The 17,343-nt window shown below is 67.8% G+C and overlaps 3 protein-coding genes across 5 annotated transcripts; 1 reads left to right on the forward strand and 2 right to left on the reverse strand.

Moving 5' to 3' along the window:
• Positions 1-173: 173 nt before the first annotated feature.
• On the forward strand, positions 174-4,286 carry QPCTL (glutaminyl-peptide cyclotransferase like). Of its 2 annotated transcripts, XM_066208599.1 has the most exons (7): positions 174-395; positions 883-1,023; positions 1,944-2,246; positions 2,698-2,847; positions 3,033-3,132; positions 3,693-3,809; positions 4,098-4,286. In XM_066208599.1, the coding sequence occupies exons 1-7, from the start codon at positions 174-176 to the stop codon at positions 4,241-4,243; spliced, it is 1,179 nt and encodes a 392-aa protein (XP_066064696.1). In that variant the 3' UTR covers positions 4,244-4,286. The 2 variants fall into 2 exon arrangements, with proteins under 2 accessions (XP_066064696.1, XP_066064697.1); XM_066208600.1 differs by lacking the exon at positions 3,693-3,809.
• A 4-nt stretch (positions 4,287-4,290) lies between these two features.
• DLL3 (delta like canonical Notch ligand 3) lies at positions 4,291-9,803 on the reverse strand. The gene is made up of 9 exons (XM_066208602.1): positions 9,799-9,803; positions 8,466-8,691; positions 8,050-8,101; positions 7,735-7,791; positions 7,443-7,501; positions 6,519-7,341; positions 5,083-5,524; positions 4,458-4,542; positions 4,291-4,342 (listed from the first exon to the last, which is right to left on the reverse strand). Exons 1-9 carry the CDS (start codon positions 9,801-9,803, stop codon positions 4,337-4,339), a joined length of 1,755 nt encoding a protein of 584 aa, XP_066064699.1. The 3' UTR covers positions 4,291-4,336.
• Positions 9,649-17,071, reverse strand: TIMM50 (translocase of inner mitochondrial membrane 50). 2 transcript variants are annotated; one of them, XM_066208606.1, is made up of 11 exons: positions 16,883-17,071; positions 15,979-16,114; positions 15,062-15,093; positions 14,696-14,717; positions 14,245-14,303; positions 13,679-13,798; positions 12,961-13,065; positions 11,939-12,037; positions 11,060-11,216; positions 10,393-10,499; positions 9,649-9,926 (listed from the first exon to the last, which is right to left on the reverse strand). In XM_066208606.1, the coding sequence occupies exons 1-11, from the start codon at positions 17,069-17,071 to the stop codon at positions 9,822-9,824; spliced, it is 1,131 nt and encodes a 376-aa protein (XP_066064703.1). In that variant the 3' UTR covers positions 9,649-9,821. The 2 variants fall into 2 exon arrangements, with proteins under 2 accessions (XP_066064703.1, XP_066064705.1); XM_066208608.1 differs by lacking the exons at positions 15,979-16,114; positions 16,883-17,071 and having other exon boundaries at positions 10,393-10,551; positions 15,062-15,299.
• Positions 17,072-17,343: the final 272 nt, after the last annotated feature.

Raw genomic sequence — 17,343 nt, forward strand, 5'->3', positions numbered from 1 at the left:
GTTCTCGCGCCCGTCCCTTGTCTCCCGCGTGGGCGTGGCCTCCCGCTCCATCCCCGCCCACCGCCCAATCCCCGCTCCCTTCGTCACCCCGCGCGGCCTCGCCCCCTCCCGGCCCCGCCCCTCGGCAGCGATTGGCCCGCTCCGGCCCCGCCCCGCTCCGGCCCCGCCCCGCCATGCGCCAGGTCCCGGCCGGGTCCCGCCGCTCGCGGGCCGCGGGTTCGAGTCCGGGCCCGGTGCCGGGGCCGCTGCCGGTACCGGGCCCGGGCCGCCTGCGGGGGCTCCTGCCGCGCTCCCCGCGCCCGCCGCGGCCGCTGCTGGCGCTGCTGGCGCTGCTGGCCGCCGCCGCCGTCCTGTTCCTGGCCTGGCCCGGCGGGGAGAGCGGAACCGGCCGCGCGGTGAGCGACTAACGGGGGGGGGGGAACGGGAGCCCCCCCAAAACCTTTCGGGACCCACCGGGACCCCCGGCAGCCGCTGGGCCCTCGGGCTCCGCGCTGGGGCGGGGTCAGAGGATGCCGGGGGGTCCTGGGGACCCCGAAACCCCCGGGGGGACCCCAAAACCGCTCCGGGAACCCCAAAACCGCTCCGGGAACCCCAAAACCGCTCCGGGAACCCCAAAACTGGCTCCGGGACCCCCAAAAATGGCTCCGGGAACCCCAAAAATGGCTCCGGTACCCCCGAAATGGCTCTGGGACCCCAAAAATGGCTCTGGGAACCCCAAAAATGGCTCCGGGACCCCCAAAAATGGCTCTGGGAACCCCAAAAATGGCTCCAGGACCCCCCTAATGTCTCCGATACCCCCCCAAACTCCATCGGGACCCCCAAACCCCCCCGGACCCCCCCAAACCTCTCGGGCCCCTGACACGCCCCCCCCGCGCCCCCCAGGCCGCCCCCGGCCCCCCCTCGGACGCTGCCCTGCGGACCCTCCTGGCGCACCTGGACCCCGCCCGGCTCTGGGGGTCCCTCCTGAGACCCCTCCTGCACGAGAGGGTCCCGGGGGGGCCCGGCAGCCGCGCGGCCCGGCAGGTGAGACCCCCCGGGACCCCCAAATACACCTGAGACCCCCCGGGACCCCAAAATACACCTGAGACCCCCCTGGGAACCCCAAATACACCTGAGACCCCCCCGGGACCCCCAAAATACACCTGAGACCCCCCTGGGAACCCCAAATACACCTGAGACCCCCCCGGGACCCCCAAAATACACCTGAGACCTTCCTGGGGGCCCAAAATACACCTGAGACCCCCCAGAGACCCCCAAAATACACCTGAGACCCCCCCGGGACCCCCAAATACACCTGAGACCTTCCTGGGGGTCCAAAATACACCTGAGACCCCCCAGAGACCCCCAAAATACACCTGAGACCCCCCTGGAAACCCCAAATACACCTGAGACCCCCCCGGGACCCCCAAATACACCTGAGACCCCCCCGGGACCCCCAAATACACCTGAGACCCCCCCGGAGACCCCCAAATACCCCTGAGACCCCCCGGGACCCCCAAATACACCTGAGACCTTCCTGGGGGCCCAAAATACACCTGAGACCCCCCAGAGACCCCCAAAATACACCTGAGACCCCCCTGGAAACCCCAAATACACCTGAGACCCCCCCGGGACCCCCAAATACACCTGAGACCCCCCCGGGACCCCCAAATACACCTGAGACCCCCCCGGAGACCCCCAAATACCCCTGAGACCCCCCGGGACCCCCAAATACACCTGAGACCTTCCTGGGGGCCCAAAATACACCTGAGACCCCCCCGGGACCCCCAAAATACACCTGAGACCCCCCGGGACCCCCAAATACACCTGAGACCCCCCCGGGATCCCCAAAATACACCTGAGACCCCCCGGGACCCCCAAATACACCTGAGACCTCCAAATCCCCCCAGACCCCCCCCGTGTCCCCCCGATCGATGTCCCCACCTGTGTCCCCCCCCCCCCAGCACGTGCTGTCCCACCTGCGCTCCCTGGGCGCCCCGTGGCACCTGGAGCTGGACACCTTCACGGCGGCCACGCCCCGCGGCCAGGTGACCTTCAGCAGCGTGGTGGCCACGGCGGCGCCGCTGGGGGCGCGGCGGCTGGCGCTGGCCTGTCACCTGGACACCAAGGTGCTGCCGGGGCCACCTGGGACACCTGGGACACCTGGGCCGCCCTTCGTGGGCGCCACCGACGCCGCCGTGCCCTGCGCGCTCCTGCTGGAGGTGGCGGCGGCGCTGGACACGCACCTGAGGGAGCGGGCGGGGCAGGTGAGGGGGGGGGACACCTGGGGGACACCTGGGGCATGCCAGAGGGCACCTGGGGGGTGTCTGGGGGGCACCTGTGCCCTCCTGCTGGAGGTGGCAGTGGCCCTGGACGTGCACCAGGGGGCACAGGTGAGGGGTGGGGACACCTGGGGGACACCTGGGGGCAGCTGGTGGTGGTGCTGGACACACACCTGAGGCACTGCAGGGAACGGGTGGGGGGTGGGGACGCCTCAGGGACACCTGGGGGACCTGGGCCCTGCCTGGACACCCCACAGGTGTGTGCCAGGTGTGCCCAGGTGTCCCCAGGTGTGCCCAGGTATCCCCAGGTGTATGTCACGTGTTGGCAGGTGTGTCACTTGTGCCCAGGTGTCCCCGGGTGTATCACAGGTGTATGTCAGGTGTGCCCAGATGTTCCCAGGTGTGCCCAGGTGTGTGACCAGGTGTGTCCCCGCAGGCGCCCGCGGTGACGCTGCAGTTGCTGTTCCTGGACGGGGAGGAGGCCTTTGGGGACTGGAGCGCCACCGACTCCCTGTACGGGGCGCGGCACCTGGCGGCCAAGATGGCGGCCCGGGGACACCCCGCGGGGTCAGAGGTCACCGCCATGGTCAGTGACATGGGACAGTGACACTGGGGTCAGAGGTCACCGCCATGGTCAGTGACACGGGGGGGGCATTGTCCCCGTGTCCCTGTCCCCATGGCTGTGTCCCCACGTGTCCCCCGGTGTCCCCACATGTCCCCACGTGTCCCCCGGTGTCCCCACATGTCCCCACGTGTCCCCTGTGTCCCCAGAGCCTGCTGGTGCTGCTGGACCTGCTGGGCGGCCCCGGCCCCGCCATCCACAGTCACTTCCCCCAGAGCCACCGATGGTTCCTGCGCCTGGCCGCCATCGGTGCGACACGGGGACACCGGGGGGACACCGGGACACGGGGACAGGGCGGGGACAGGGCGGGGGACACGGGGACAGGGCTGGTTCCTGCGCCTGGCCGCCATCGGTGCGACACGGGGACACCGGGGGGACGACGGGGGGACATGGGGACACGGGGACAGGGCTGGGGACGCGCTGGAGGGACGGGGACAGTGAGGGGAGGGGACAGTGAGGGGAGGGGACAGTGGGGACCGAGGGGCGGCGGCATCGGGAGGTGGGACAAGAACCGCGGGGGGGGGGGGGTGTGTGGCGGTGTCCCCCATGTCCCTGGTGTGTCTTCCGTGATGTCCCCCACGTCCTCAGTGTGTCCCCAATGTCCTCGATGTCCCCAGTGTCCCCGCAGGTGTCCCCCATGTCCCCCCATGTGCCCCCGTGTCCCCGATGTCCCCCCGTGTCCCCAATGTCCCCGATGTCCCCCCGTGTCCCTGATGTCCCCGCTGTCCCCCCATGTCCCCAATGTCCCCGATGTCCCCAATGTCCCCGATGTCCCCCGTGTCCCTGATGTCCCCGTGTCCCCCCTGCAGAGCAGCGCCTGCGCCGTCTGGGGCTGCTGCACGCGCCGCCCGCGGCCCCGCCCATGTTCCGCCTGAGCCCCGCCCCCGGGCCGGTGGAGGACGATCACGTGCCCTTCCTGCAGCGAGGTGACTGTCCCCAAACTGTCCCCAGACTGTCCCCTGGGCTCCTCCGTGAGCCCCCCCGGTGTCCCTCCCATGTCCCCCTGATGTCCCCAATGTCCCTGCTGTCCCCGCAGGTGTCCCCCCCCCAGTGTCCCCCCAGTGTCCCCCCAGTGTCCCCCCAATGTCCCCAGTGTCCCCCCAGTGTCCCCACTGTCCCCCCAGTGTCCCCGCTGTCCCCCCAGTGTCCCCCCAGTGTCCCCCCAGTGTCCCCAGTGTCCCCCCAGTGTCCCCAGTGTCCCCGTGTCCCCGCAGGCGTGGCGGTGCTGCACGTGATCCCCACGCCGTTCCCGCGGGTGTGGCACACGCCGGGGGACACCGAGGACAACCTGCACCCCCCGACCGTGCAGGATCTGGCCCAGGTGCTGCTGCTCTTCGTGGCCGAGTTCCTGCAGCTCTGAGACCCCCGAAACCACAAATAAAGCCCCCCAAAAAACACCAAAAAAACCCAAAAACGCCCCAATTTATTGCCTGGAAATGGGGGCTCCCGGGGGTCACACCTGGGGGGCAGAAAAAGGGGGTGAGGTTTTATTTGGGGTCCCAGGGGGGGATTTGGGGGTCCCAGCGGGGAATTTGGGGGTCCCAGGGGGGGATTTGGGGTTCCGGGGGTCTCACCCTGGTGGCCGAGGCTCTTTGGGTGCGTCGCTCCGGCCCGGGGGGGCTCAGCCGGGGGGTCCCCCCCGTGTCCGCCGGGGTCCTGCTGCCGAAATCCGCCGTGAGACCCCTCCCCAAAAAAAAACCACCCCAAATTCCCACCTGGAACCTCCGGGACCCCCCAAAAAACCCCAAATCCCCCCACCTGCCGCCCCCAAACCCCTTCACCTGCCATCCCCAGACCCTCCAAACCCCTCACCTGCCGCCCCCAGACCCTCCAAACCCCTCACCTGCCGCCCCAAACCCCTCACCTGCCTCCCCCAGACCCCCTCACCTGCCGCCCCCAAACCCCTCACCTGCCGCCCCCAAACCCCTCACCTGCCTCCCCCAGACCCCCTCACCTGCCGCCCCAAACCCCCCAAACCCCCTCACCTGCCGCCCCCAAACCCCCAAACCCCCTCACCTGCCGCCCCCAAACCCCTCACCTGCCTCCCCCAGACCCCCTCACCTGCCGCCCCAAACCCCCCAAACCCCCTCACCTGCCGCCCCCAAACCCCCAAACCCCCTCACCTGCCGCCCCCAAACCCCCAAACCCCCTCACCTGCCGCCCCCAAACCCCTCACCTGCCTCCCCCAGACCCCCTCACCTGCCTCCCCCCCTCCTCCTCCTGGCCACGGCCAGCCCCACGCCGGGGGCGAGCAGCAGCAGCGGGAGCGCGCAGAGCGCCAGCGGCGCGGGCGCGCGGCGCGGGCGGGGGTCGGGCTCGGGGGCGCGCACCCGCTCCTCGCAGCGCCCCCCCATGAAGCCGGGGGGGCAGGCGCACACCGGGCCCGAGAAGTGCGTGAAGCACGTGCCGCCGTTCCCGCACGGGCTGGGGGCGCAGGCGCCGGCGCGGCGGCGGCACCGCGGGCCCCCGAAGCCCAGCGTGCAGGTGCAGGTGAAGGCGTTGGCGCCGTCCTGGCAGGTGCCGCCGTGCGCGCACGGGTTGGGGCTGCAGTCGTCCGCGTTGTGCTGGCAGCGGCGGCCCGAGAATCCCGGCGGGCAGCGGCACAGCGGGGCCAGGCCCTGAGAGTCCCGGCACTGGCCGCCTGCGCGGAGAGGAGCGGAGAAACGGGGCGGTGGGGAAATGGGGGGCACGGGGGGGAAGGGGAAAATAATGGGGGGACAGTGGGGAAATAAGGGGGGGATAATGGGGGGGATAATGGGGGGACAGTGGGGAAATAAGGGGGAGACAGCGGGGAAATAAGGGGGGGACAGTGGGGAAATAATGGGGGGGTAATGGGGAAATGATGGGGGGACAGTGGGGAAATAAGGGGGGGACAGTGGGGAAATAAGGGGGGGATAATGGGGGGGATAAGGGGGGGACAGTGGGGAAAGTAATGGGGGGACAGTGGGGAAATAAGGGGGAGACAGCGGGGAAATAATGGGGGGACAGTGGGGAAATAATGGGGGGACAATGGGGGGATAATGGGGGGACAGTGGGGAAATAATGGGGGGATAATGGTGAAATAATGGGGGGACAGTGGGGAAAATAATGGGGGGACAGTGGGGAAATAAGGGGGGGACGGGGGGGATAATGGGGGGATGATGGGGGAAAATATGGGGGGACAGTAGGGAAAATAATGGGGGGATAATGGGGAAATAAGGGGGGATAAGGGGGGATGATGGGGGGGCAATGGGGAAAATAATGGGGAAAATGAATAATGGGGGGATAATGGGGGAAATGGGAAAATAAAGGGGGGATAAGGGGGGGAATCATGGGGGGACAATGGGGGAATAATGGGGGGAAGATATGGGGATTAGGGATAAACGAGAAAAAGGGGGAAATGGGGGGAATAATGGGGAAAATAATGGGGGGTAATGGGGGAAAAATGGGAAAAAAGGGATTTGGGGGTAAAAGGGAAGAATGGGGAGACAAAAGGGAGAGCGGGGGGTTTGGGGGGGTTTTTTGGGGGAGTTTGGGGTGTTTTTTAGGGGTTTCGAGAGGGGTTTTTGGGGGGCGTTGGGGGTGTTTTGGGGGTCTTTGGGGTTTTTGGGGGGGGGTTGGGTTTTTTGGGGGTTTTTTGGGGGGGCGGGTCTCACCGTTGAGGCAGTACTGGGGGTCGCAGCGATCCGCCCGGCGCTCGCAGTTGGAGCCGCGGAATCCCGGGGGGCAGCGGCAGCTGTACCCGGGCCCGGGGGGGCTCCCGGGGGGGCTCCCGGGACGGGGGTCGGGGGCGCAGGCGCCGCCGTTGAAACACGGCCCGAGGGCGCAGGGGGAGGGGGGCACCTCCGGGAGGGGCTCGGGGACCCCCGGGAGGGGATTGGGGACCCCCGGGGCCACCGGGAGATGGTCTGGGACCCCCGGGAGAGGATTTGAGACCCCCGGGAGGGGATTGGGGACCCTCAGGAGCGGCTCCGGGACCCCCGCGACCACCGGGAGATGGTCTGGGACCCCCGGGAGGGGATTGGGGACCCCCGGGAGGGGATTGGGGACCCCCGGGAGCGGCTCCGGGACCCCCGAGGGATGATCCGACACCCCCGGGAGGGGAGCCGGGACCTCCGCGACCACCGGAACCGGCTCCGGGACCCCCGGGAGATGCTCTGGGACCCCCGGGAACGGCTCTGAGACCCCCGGGAACGGCTCCGGGATCCCCGGGAGCGGCTCCAGGACCCCCGGGAGATGCTCTGGGACCCCCGAGAGGGGCTCCGGGACCCCCGGGAACGGCTCTGAGACCCCCGGGAGATGCTCCGGGATCCCCGGGAACGGCTCCGGGACCCCCGGCTCCGGGCCGCGCCGTCCGGGCGGGGGCGAGGACGGGCCGGGGGCTCCGGGGGTCGCTCCCGGGGCCACCGAGGGAGGGTCCGGGACCACCGGAGCCGCCGCCGCCGGTGTCGCCGGGATGTCGCAGCCGCTCCCGTGTCCCTGCGGGGGAGGGGGGGGGGGGACAGCGCCGTTACCGGGGCCCGGGGGGGTTCCAGAAGGTTCCAGGGGGGACCATGGGGGGGGGGGGGGGTCGCACTTACCGGGCAAACGCCGGCGGGGCCGCAGGCGCTGGGGGGGGCACAGGGCCCGCGACACCCCCCTGAGGGGACAGAGGGGGGTCAGGGGTCCCCAAACCCCGCGGGGGGGTCCCGGGGGGGTCAGGGGTCACCAAACCCCGCGGGGGGGGGGTGTCAGGATTTGGGGGGACTCACGGGGGGCGCAGCAGCGGCTCCAGCAGCGTCGGGGGGCGCAGGGGGGGCCGCGGGGGGGGGAGGGGCAGCGCAGGCGGGTCCCGAAGCGCAGCCCCCCCCCGGCCCCCCCCCCGCCACGGGCCCCCCGGCCTCAGGCGCGGCCGCGACACCGCGCGCCCCAAAAGCCGCAGGGGGGGTCCTGGGGAGGAGGGGGGGGGCACGGGGGGGGGGTCAGCGCCTCCAGAACCCCCCGGGACCCCCCCGGCCCCATTTACCGCCCCCAGCCCCAAAAACCGCCCAAAATCCCCGATTTGTTCCCAATTTCCCGCCCCCCCCGGGACCCCCAATTTCCGTCCCCCCAAAATCCCCCCCCCCGGCCGCTCTTTGCCCCCTCCCCCATCTCTGAGCCCCCTCCCCAATTCCCGGACCCCCCCGACCCCCCCCGACCCCCCCTCACCCCCGGGGGTCTCCTCCAGCCGCCAGGACTCGACCACGAGCGAGACGCTGCCCTGGGGGGGAGGGGGGACAAAAAATTTGGGGGATTTTTGGGGGCGGGGCTCAGGATTTGGGGGTCTCTCAGGTTTGGGGGGTTCTCTAAGATTTGGGGGGGAGTCTCTCAGATTTGGAGGGGTGTCTCAGATTTGGGGGGTCTCTCAGGATTCCGGGGGGGTCTCTCAGATTTGGGGGGGGTCTCTCAGATTTGGGGGTCTCTCAGGATTCCGGGGGTCTCTCAGATTTGGGGGGGGTCTCTCAGGATTTGGGGGTCTCTCAGGATTCCGAGGGTCTCTCAGATTTTGGGGGGGGTCTCTCAGGATTCCGGGGGGGTTCTCTCAGGATTCCGGGGGTCTCTCAGATTTGGGGGGGGTCTCTCACCGGCCAGCGGAAGGCGAGGGGCAGGCGCAGCAGGCGGGGGGCTCCGGGCGCGGGGGGGGGGCCCGGGGGGGCTCTGCGCGACCCCCAGGCTGCAGCCGCGCCCCCCGGGCGGGCGGAGGCAGAGCCGGAACTGGAGGCGGCACGAGGGGGGGCCCCCGCAGGGACCCCCGGGACCCCCCCGCGCCGACAGCACCCGCAGCTCCAGGACCCCCCCCAGGGGACGGGCCTGGGGGCGGCACCGCGGAATCAGCCCCGGGACCCCCGGAATTAACACCGGGACCCCGGAAAACCCCCCGGGACCCCGAAATTAACCCCGGGACCCCCGGAATCAGCCCCGGGACCCCAAAATTAACCCCGGGACCCCGAAATCCCCCCCCCGGGACCCCCGGAATCAGCCCCGGGACCCCAAAATTAACCCCGGAACCCCGAAATCCCCCCCCGGGACCCCCGGAATCAGCCCCGGGACCCCAAAATTAACCCCGGGACCCCGAAATCCCCCCCCCGGGACCCCCGGAATCAGCCCCGGGACCCCCGGATTTAACCCCGGGACCCCGAAATTAACCCCGGGACCCCGAAAACCCCCCCGGGACCCCAAAATTACCCCAAAACCACCCCCGGGACCCCGGAAATTAACCCCGGAGACCCCAAATTAACCCCCCAAATTCCAAATCCTCCCCAGAGACCCCAAAATTCACCCCGGTGACCCCCAAAGTGACCCCAGGGACCCCAAAATCCCCCCCGAGCCCCCCCCCCAGCCCCCGAACTGCCCCCTCAGGACCCCCCCCCCAGCCCCCCCAATTCCCGGAGCCCCCCAAATCCCAAACCTCCCCTCCCCCCTCACCGGGGCGGGGCCGAGGAGGAGGAGGAGGAGGGGCAGGAGGGGGAGGGGCAGCAGCATGGCCGGGCCTGGGGGGTCCCGGGGGTCGCGTCCGGGCCGGGGCTCGGCGGGCTCTGAGCCCGGGGCCGCCCCCAGACCCATTTGTAGGCTCCAGGCCCCGCCCCCCGGCCGAAACCCCGCCCACCCAACGCAAACCACGCCCCCCTGGGGGGTCCTGACCCCGTAAAATCCCAAAAAAGGGAGATTCGGCCCCAAGCCCCCCCAGCCGCGGGATCCCGCCCCCAGCCCCCAAACCGGGGCCGTTTGAGCCCCCCCGCCCCCCACACACCCGGGCGCTCTCGGAGCTCCGTTTCCACCTTTATTCGCCCCAAAACGGGACCCGGAACCCCCAAAAAACCTCCCGGATCCCCCACCCAGAATTCCCGGGGATTCGGGGCCGGGGGAGGATTCTGGGATCGGCCTCTCCTGGGACGTGTTCCTGCCCAGGGTTGTGACGTCATGGTGATGTCATGATGACGTCACTGCTGCTTGGAGCGCGGCCAGAGGCGGCCGGTGAGGGAGCCCAGGAACGCCCCCGGCGCCTTCCGGCCCTGCGCCAGCTCCGCCAGCCGCTGCTGCTCCTCCTGCGGGGCCACGAACGGCGGCGTCGGGTCAGGGCGGGGCCCCGCAGGGGTCACCTCAACCCTCCAGGTGTGCCCGGAGCCCTCCGGGTGTCACCCGAGCCCTCCCCCTCCAAGGTGTCCCCAGCATCCCCCAGGTGCTTCCCTGTCCTCACCGGTGTCCCCAGGTGTGTCCCCATGTCCCCCCAGGTGTGTCCCCAGGTGTGTCAGCTGTCCCAGGTGCCCCCAGGTGTGTCCCCAGGTGTGTCCCAGGTGTCCCAGGCGTGTCCCCAGGCGTGTCCCCAGGTGTGTCCCAGGTGTCCCAGGCGTGTCCCCAGGTGTGTCCCCAGGTGTGTCCCAGGTGTCCCAGGTGTGTCCCCAGGTGTGTCCCCATGTGTCCCCAGGTGTGTCCCAGGTGTGTCCCCAGGTGTGTCAGCTGTCCCAGGTGTCCCAGGCGTGTCCCCAGGTGTGTCCCCAGGCGTGTCCCCACCTCCTCCAGGCGGGAGCGGCGCCGCTGGAACGCCGCCAGGGGATCTTCCTCCAGGGAATAATTCTCCAGCACCGAGCGCACGTCCTCCACCCCGCTCAGGGCGATGGCTACAGCGGGGTTCAACGGGGTCAGAGGTCACGGCTGGGGTCACTGGGGTCACTGGGGTCAGGGTTTGGGATTTGGGGTCATTGCTCAGGGTGACGGCTGCAACGGATTTGGGGCGGTTTGGGTGGATTTGGGGTGGTTTGGGTGGATTTGGGGCGGGTTTGGGTGTGTTTGGGGTGGTTTGGGTGTATTTTGGTCAGGTTTGGGTGTATTTTGGTCATGTTGGGGCGGGTTTGGGGCGGGTTTGGGTGTATTTTGGGGTAGTTTGGGTGTATTTGGGGTGGTTTGGGGCGGTTTGGGTGTGTTTGGGGTGGTTTGGGTGTATTTTGGGCAGGTTTGGGTGTATTTTGTTCGGGTTTGGGTGTATTTTGGTCAGGTTTGGGTGTATTTGGGGCGGTTTCGGTGTATTTTGGGCAGGTTTGGGTGTATTTGGGGCGGTTTCGGTGTATTTCGGTCAGGTTTGGGTGTATTTGGGGCGGTTTTGGTGTATTTTGGCCGGGTTTGGGCGTGTTTGGGGCGGGTTTTGGGTGGATTTCGGGGGATTTCAGCAGGTTTCACCCACTTTTGAGGAAGGCGGTGAGGTCGTACAACGCCCTGTCCTCGGAGGCGCCGTCCCAGCGCGGCAGCGCCAGCCCGTTGTAGGGCTGCAGGCGGAACGAGTCCCGGCGCCAATCCACCACCACCACGCGCGCCGGGTCCCGGTTCAGGCACGAGATGTCCTGGGGGGCGAAGGAGAAATCCGGGAGGGGGAACCCCAAATCTGGGAATTGGGAACCCCAAATCCGGGAATGGGACCCCAAATAAAAACGGGGATGGCACCCCAAATATGGGACCCAAATGCGGGAATGGGATCCACAAATATGGGAATTGAGACCCCAAATATGGGAATGGGACCCCCAAATCCAGGAATTGTACCCCAAATCCAGGACTGTGACCCCAAATCCGGGACTGTGACCCCAAATCCAGGACTGTGACCCCAAATCCAGGACTGTGACCCCAAACCCCGGACTGTGACCCCAAATCCGGGACTGTGACCCCAAATCCAGGACTGTGACCCCAAATCCGGGACTGTGACCCCAAACCCGGGACTGTGACCCCAAACCCGGGACTGTGACCCCAAATCCGGGACTGTGACCCCACCCCCGGGACTGTGACCCCAAATCCGGGACTGTGACCCCAAATCCGGGACTGTGACCCCAAATCCGGGACTGTGACCCCACCCCCGGGACTGTGACCCCAAATCCGGGACTGTGACCCCACCCCCGGGACTGTGACCCCAAATCCGGGACTGTGACCCCAAACCCCGGACTGTGACCCCAAACCCCGGACTGTGACCCCAAATCCGGGACTGTGACCCCAAACCCGGGACTGTGACCCCAAATCCGGGACTGTGACCCCAAACCCGGGACTGTGACCCCACCCCCGGGCGCGGGGCGCCCACCTTGACGTGCTGCCCGTCCATGTAGCGCGTGGCGTCGCGGAACAGGCGGTAGGACACGAAGCCGTGCGGGTCGATGCTGTCGATCAGCGGGAACGCCGTCTGGGGGAGGGGGCTTTGGGGTCACTGCCGGGGGTTTTGGGGACCCCTCCCCCACAGCCGTGACCCCCATCCCCTCCTGACAGCCCCTCCCCCTCCCCAAAAAAATCCCCCCGAGCGCAGCCGGGCGGGGCCGGGGAGGGTTTTCCCTTCTCAGGAATTCGTCGTCCTAAAAAAACCCAAAAAACCCCTGAACCCCTCCCGGAAAAAAAACCAAAATTCTCCCGACCCCCCGCAGAAGACGAAGGTTTTCATCCTCCCCAAAATCCCCCCAAATCAACCCAAAAAAAACCTGCAAACAGCCCCAAAACGCAGCTCCAGGGTCGGGATGATTCCCCCAAATCCGACTTCGCTTTTTTGGGGGTTTTTTTGGGTTTTTTTTTTTTGGGGGGATGGTTTTTTGTGGGCTTTTTGGGAGGGGGATTTTGGGGGTTTTTAGGCCTTTTTTTGGGGGGGGGGGTGGGTTTTTTTGGGGGGTTCTGGGGCCAGGGTTTTTTTTTTTTGGGGGGGGTGGTTTTTTGGGTTTTTTTTGGGTGTGTTTTGTGGGTTTTTGTGCCTTTTTTTGGGGGAGGAGATGGGTTTTTTGGAGGCTTTTTTGGGGGTGTTTTTGGGCCTTTTTTTTGGGGTGCTTTGTGGGGGTTTTGGGTGAGGTTTTTTGGGAGGTTTTGGGGCCAGGGTTCTTTTTTTTTTTGGGGGGGGTGTGTGGTTTTCGGCCACGTTTTTTCGCGGTGATTTCTCAGAGACATTTTGGGGGCACCCCTAACCATCAAACCACCCAAAAAAAACCTCCCAAAAAAACCCTAAAATCCTCAATCCCTCCCCCAAAAAACCCCAAACCCCCTCAAAACTTCCCCAGACCCCCCAAACCCTCCCAAAACCCCAAATCCCCCCAAATTTCCCCCGAATTTCCCCCAGTCCCCCCTCACCATGCCGGTCTCGGAGGTGAAGACGACGATCTCGTAGAGCGGCGCCAGCTGCTGCAGCAGGTGCTCGATGCCCGGGCGCTTCTTGAACCTCCAGCCCGTCACCAGCTGCGCATTGGGGACAATTCCAGAGGTTTTGGGGCCAATTCCGCGGTTTTGGGGCAAATTCTGCCGGTTTTGGGGTGAATTCCGGTGGTTTTGGGGCCAATTCCGGCGGTTTTGGGGTGAATTCCGGTGGTTTTGGGGCTTGGGGAGCGGCGGAGGGGGTCCCAGGGGGGCTTGAGGGGTTTTTGGGGGGGGTTTGGGTTTAGGATTTTTGGGGATTCAGAATTTTGGATTTTTTGAGGTTTTTGGGGTTCGGGGTTTCAGAATTTTTGGGTTTTTGGGGTTTGGGGTTTCAGGATTTTGGGTTTTTTTGGGTTTTTTTTGGGTTTTTTTTGGGCTTTTTCGGGGTTCAGGGTTTCAGAATTGCTGGATTTTTGGGGTTTTTTGGGGTTCAGGCTTTCAGGATTTTAGGGTTTTGGGGTTTGGTGGTTTTTGTGGTTTGAGGTTTCAGAATTTCTGGATTTTGGTTTTTTGCAGTTCAGGCTTTCAGGATTTTTGGGGTTTTTTGGGGTTTTGGGTTTTTTTGCGTTCAGGCTTTCAGGATTTTTGGGTTTTTTGGCTTTGGGGTTTTTGGGGAGCAGCCGCGGGGCCCGGGCGGGTTCGGGGCGTCCCTCACCGACCACTCGGGGTGCAGCAGGACCCCCGTGAGCTCGAGGACCAGCGTGTAGGGCGGTTGGTAGTAGGGCTCCCGCAGAGGGTCCGGCAGCAGCTTGGGGCTGGTGGGCTCGATGATCATCTGGGGACACGGGGGACATGGGGGATGGGGACCCCAAAACGGGGACCCCAAAGGGGACACTGGGGGACATGGGGATGGGGACCCCAAATGGGACAGGGACCCCCAGACAGGGACCCCAAAAGAGACAAGGACCCCAAATGGGGACACGGGGGGACACTGGGGACGGGGAGCCCAAATAGGGACGGGGACCCCCAGGCAGGGACAGGGCCCCCCCCCCTGCAGGGACAGGGACCCTCCAACGGGGACAGGGACACCTAGACCACCCCCCCACCCCAGAACTGTCCCAGGACCCCCCAGCCCTCGTCCCCCTCCCCAGCCCGGGGCCACAGCAGGTGACAAATCCCTGGGGACAAATCCCCAGAGCCGCCCCTCCCCCTGCCCCGCCCCTGGGGACACCCCGGGACCCCCAAACCCCCCCAGGACCCCCAAAGCCCCCCAAGCCCCACCTGTCTGTAATCCTTGAAGTATTTGTAGGTTCTCCGCAGGTGCCGGATCCCAACGGGGTCTGAGGAGCCCCCGTGAGACCCCTGGGGGGGACAGAGACCCCCGGGGGGGGCACAGAGACCCCCAGAGACCCCTGGGGGGGGACAGAGACCCCCCCCAAAGGGGACAGACACCCCAGAGGGGACAGAGACCCCCCCCAGAGAGGACACAGAGACCCCCAGAGACCCCCAAGGGCACAGAGACCCCCCCAAAGGGACACAGAGACCCCCCAGAGACCCCCCCGAGGGGACAGTGACCCCCCCCAGGAGGGGACAGTGTCCCCCCCTCCCCGTCCCTCTGGGGTCACCGGGGGGCCTGAGAGGGGCTGGGGGTGGCACCGGGGTGACAAACGGCACCGGGGGGTGACACCGGCGCGTCCCCTCCCCCCGCCCCCCACCCGGGGGGGTCACTCACCGCTGTCGAACTCATCGGGGATCTGTGGGGACATTGAGGGGACATTGAGGGGACATTGAGGGGGGAGGGCCGGCCCGGGGGACAGGGACAATTCGCAGGGAGGTGACACCGGCGACGCCGCGGCCTCACGTCCTGTTGTCCCCCCTCCTCCCCCCCCCCCGGGGTCATTGTCACCCTCGGCCACCCCCTTTGATGTCCCCCGGATGTCCCCTCCCCCCCCGCCCCTCCCAGGCGGCGCCAAAAGGGGCTTCGGGTGACAAAAGTGACACCAGGGACGGGGGATGGGACGGGGGGGGGGGGCTTGGGGACCGGACACCCTCCCCTCCCCCCCCCCCCGGGGACAATTGTCCCTCTTTGTCCCCTCACCTTGTCCCCGTGCTCGTCCACCGCGTTGCTGCCTGTGGGGGACAGTGGGGGGACACCGGGGGGACATTGGGGACATCGGGGGGACATCGGGGAGACAGCCAGCGGTGTCCCCACAGTGTCCCGGGGGAGGACAGGGGACACTCGGGGACACTGAGGGGACACTTGAGGACACTCGGGGACACTGAGGGGACACTGAGGGGACACTTGGGGACACTGAGGGGACACTCGGGGACACTGAGGGGACACTAAGGGGACACTGAGGGGACACTGAGGGGACACTTGAGGACACTTGGGGACACTGAGGGGACACTGGGGACACTGAGGGGACACTGAGGGGACACTGAGGGGACACTCGGGGACACTGAGGGGACACTGAGGGGACACTGAGGGGACACTGAGGGGACACCTGGGGACACGGAGGGGACACTGGGGACACTTGGGGACACTGAGGGGACACTTGGGGACACTGAGGGGACACTGGGGGACACTGAGGGGACACTTGGGGACACTTGGGGACACTGAGGGGACACTGAGGGGACACCTGGGGACATTTGGGGACACTGGGGGGACACTGAGGGGACACTGAGGGGACACTGAGGGGACACTGAGGGGACACCTGGGGACATTTGGGGACACTGACCAGGGCCACGGGGGAGGACAGGGGAGGTTGGGGACATGGGAGGGTACAAAGGGGACTTGGTGGACACGGGGGGACACGTGGGGACATTTGGGGACACTCGGGGACACTTGGGGACATTGTGGGGACTGAAGGGACACCCGGGGACATTGATGGAACACACGGGGACACTCGGGGACCCTCGAGGACACTGAGGGGACACTGAGGGGACACTGGGGACACCGGGGACATTGTGAGGACCTTTGGGGACATTAGGGCCAGCGGGGCCAGCGGCACGCACCGAAGACGTAGAGCACGGCGGCGCCGCCGGCGGCGGCCAGGAGCCCCCCCAGGCGCAGCGCCAGGCGCCGCAGCGACCCCCGCGGGTCCCCGGAGCTGTCGCCGGAGTCCTGCGGGCCCGGGGCCGGCCCCGACACCTGCGGGGACAGCGGGGGCTCAGAGCGGGGCACCGGGGACACCGGGGACACCGGGGGACACCGGGGACATGGGGACTGCCTGGGGACACCTGAGAGACACCTGGGGACTGCCTGGGGACACCTGGGGACACCTGGGGACACTGGGGGACACCGGGGGACACCTGGGGACTGCCTGGGGACACCGGGGGACACCTGGGGACTGCCTGGGGACACCGGGGACACCGGGGGACACTGGGGGACACCGGGGGACACCTGGGAACCACCAAGGGACACCTGGGGACACCTGGGGACACCTGGGGACTGCCTGGGGACACCGGGGACACTTGGGGACACCGGGGACACTTGGGGACACCGGGGACACTTGGGGACTGCCTGGGGACACCGGGGACACTTGGGGGACACCTGGGGACACCTGAGAGACACCTGGGAACCACCAAGGGACAGCTGGGGACACCGGGGGACACCTGGGGACACCGGGGACACCGGAGACCACCTGGGGAATGCCTGGGGACCCCTGGTGACACCTCGGGGACCCCCGGGGACCCCTGGGAACCACCTGGGGACAACTGGGGGATACCGGAGGGACCCCTGGGGACACTGAGGGAAACCGAGCGACAGCCGGGGGACCACCTGGGGACCCCTGGTGACGAGCAGGGGGTGTCCCCGGCCACCGGCGGGGGGACACTCGGGGCCTGTGGCGAAGCCCGGAGCCCCCGGCGACCCCCGGGGACCCTCGCGCCCCCCCGCCCCGCCTGTCCGTGCGCGCACCTGGTGCTGCCGCAGCCGCTCCCGCAGCAGCGCGGCCGTGTCGGGGCCCGCGGCGGGGCCGCTCAGGGCGCGGCGGGGCCCGGGCCCGGCGGGCGGCGGCAGCTCGGGGGTCCCGGCCCGGCCCCGCCGCGGCCCCAGCGCCCTGCGCGCCCCCCAGGCCGCCGCTCGCCCCGCCGCGGACGCCGCCATGTTGCCGTACGGCAAAGCGCCGGCGCGGCGGCGGCGGCCAATGGGGTGGGAGCGGCGGGGAACGGGAGAGCCAATCGGAGGGTGAGGGCGGAGGCCGGGAGGCGGGGAGATGAGGTGGTCGGCCAATGGAGGAGTGGCGGGCGGCCAATGGCGGCGAGGGGGGAGGCGGGGCCGGAGGAGCGGCGACCAATCAGAGCGAGCGGTGGCAGGAGAGGCGCGAAGCCCGGGGGAGCACGTGGAGCCGGGCCCGGGTCAATGGAGGGGCCGCGACC

Source organism: Chamaea fasciata, unplaced genomic scaffold, assembly GCF_029207755.1.
Source record: "Chamaea fasciata isolate MVZ Bird 193981 ecotype frontalis unplaced genomic scaffold, bChaFas1.0.hap1 SCAF_371, whole genome shotgun sequence".
NCBI lineage: Eukaryota > Metazoa > Chordata > Aves > Passeriformes > Sylviidae > Chamaea > Chamaea fasciata.

What these genes read in the sequence shown, in the direction of transcription:
- QPCTL (XM_066208599.1), top strand. Translation starts at nt 174, where the DNA reads ATGCGCCAGGTCCCGGCCGGGTCCCGCCGCTCGCGGGCCGCGGGTTCG. An exon ending in AGAGCGGAACCGGCCGCGCG is followed by an intron (nt 396 to 882) that starts GTGAGCGACTAA and finishes CGCGCCCCCCAG; the next exon opens with GCCGCCCCCGGCCCCCCCTC. An exon ending in CCTGCGCCTGGCCGCCATCG is followed by an intron (nt 3,133 to 3,692) that starts GTGCGACACGGG and finishes TCCCCCCTGCAG; the next exon opens with AGCAGCGCCTGCGCCGTCTG.
- DLL3 (XM_066208602.1), bottom strand. An exon ending in GCTGGAGGAGACCCCCGGGG is followed by an intron (nt 7,792 to 8,049) that starts GTGAGGGGGGGT and finishes CCTCCTCCCCAG; the next exon opens with GACCCCCCCTGCGGCTTTTG. An exon ending in CCCCCAGTACTGCCTCAACG is followed by an intron (nt 5,525 to 6,518) that starts GTGAGACCCGCC and finishes CTCTCCGCGCAG; the next exon opens with GCGGCCAGTGCCGGGACTCT.
- TIMM50 (XM_066208606.1), bottom strand. Translation starts at nt 17,071, where the DNA reads ATGGCGGCGTCCGCGGCGGGGCGAGCGGCGGCCTGGGGGGCGCGCAGG. An exon ending in CGCCGTGCTCTACGTCTTCG is followed by an intron (nt 15,094 to 15,978) that starts GTGCGTGCCGCT and finishes TGTCCCCCACAG; the next exon opens with GCAGCAACGCGGTGGACGAG. An exon ending in TGCTGCACCCCGAGTGGTCG is followed by an intron (nt 13,066 to 13,678) that starts GTGAGGGACGCC and finishes CCCAATGCGCAG; the next exon opens with CTGGTGACGGGCTGGAGGTT.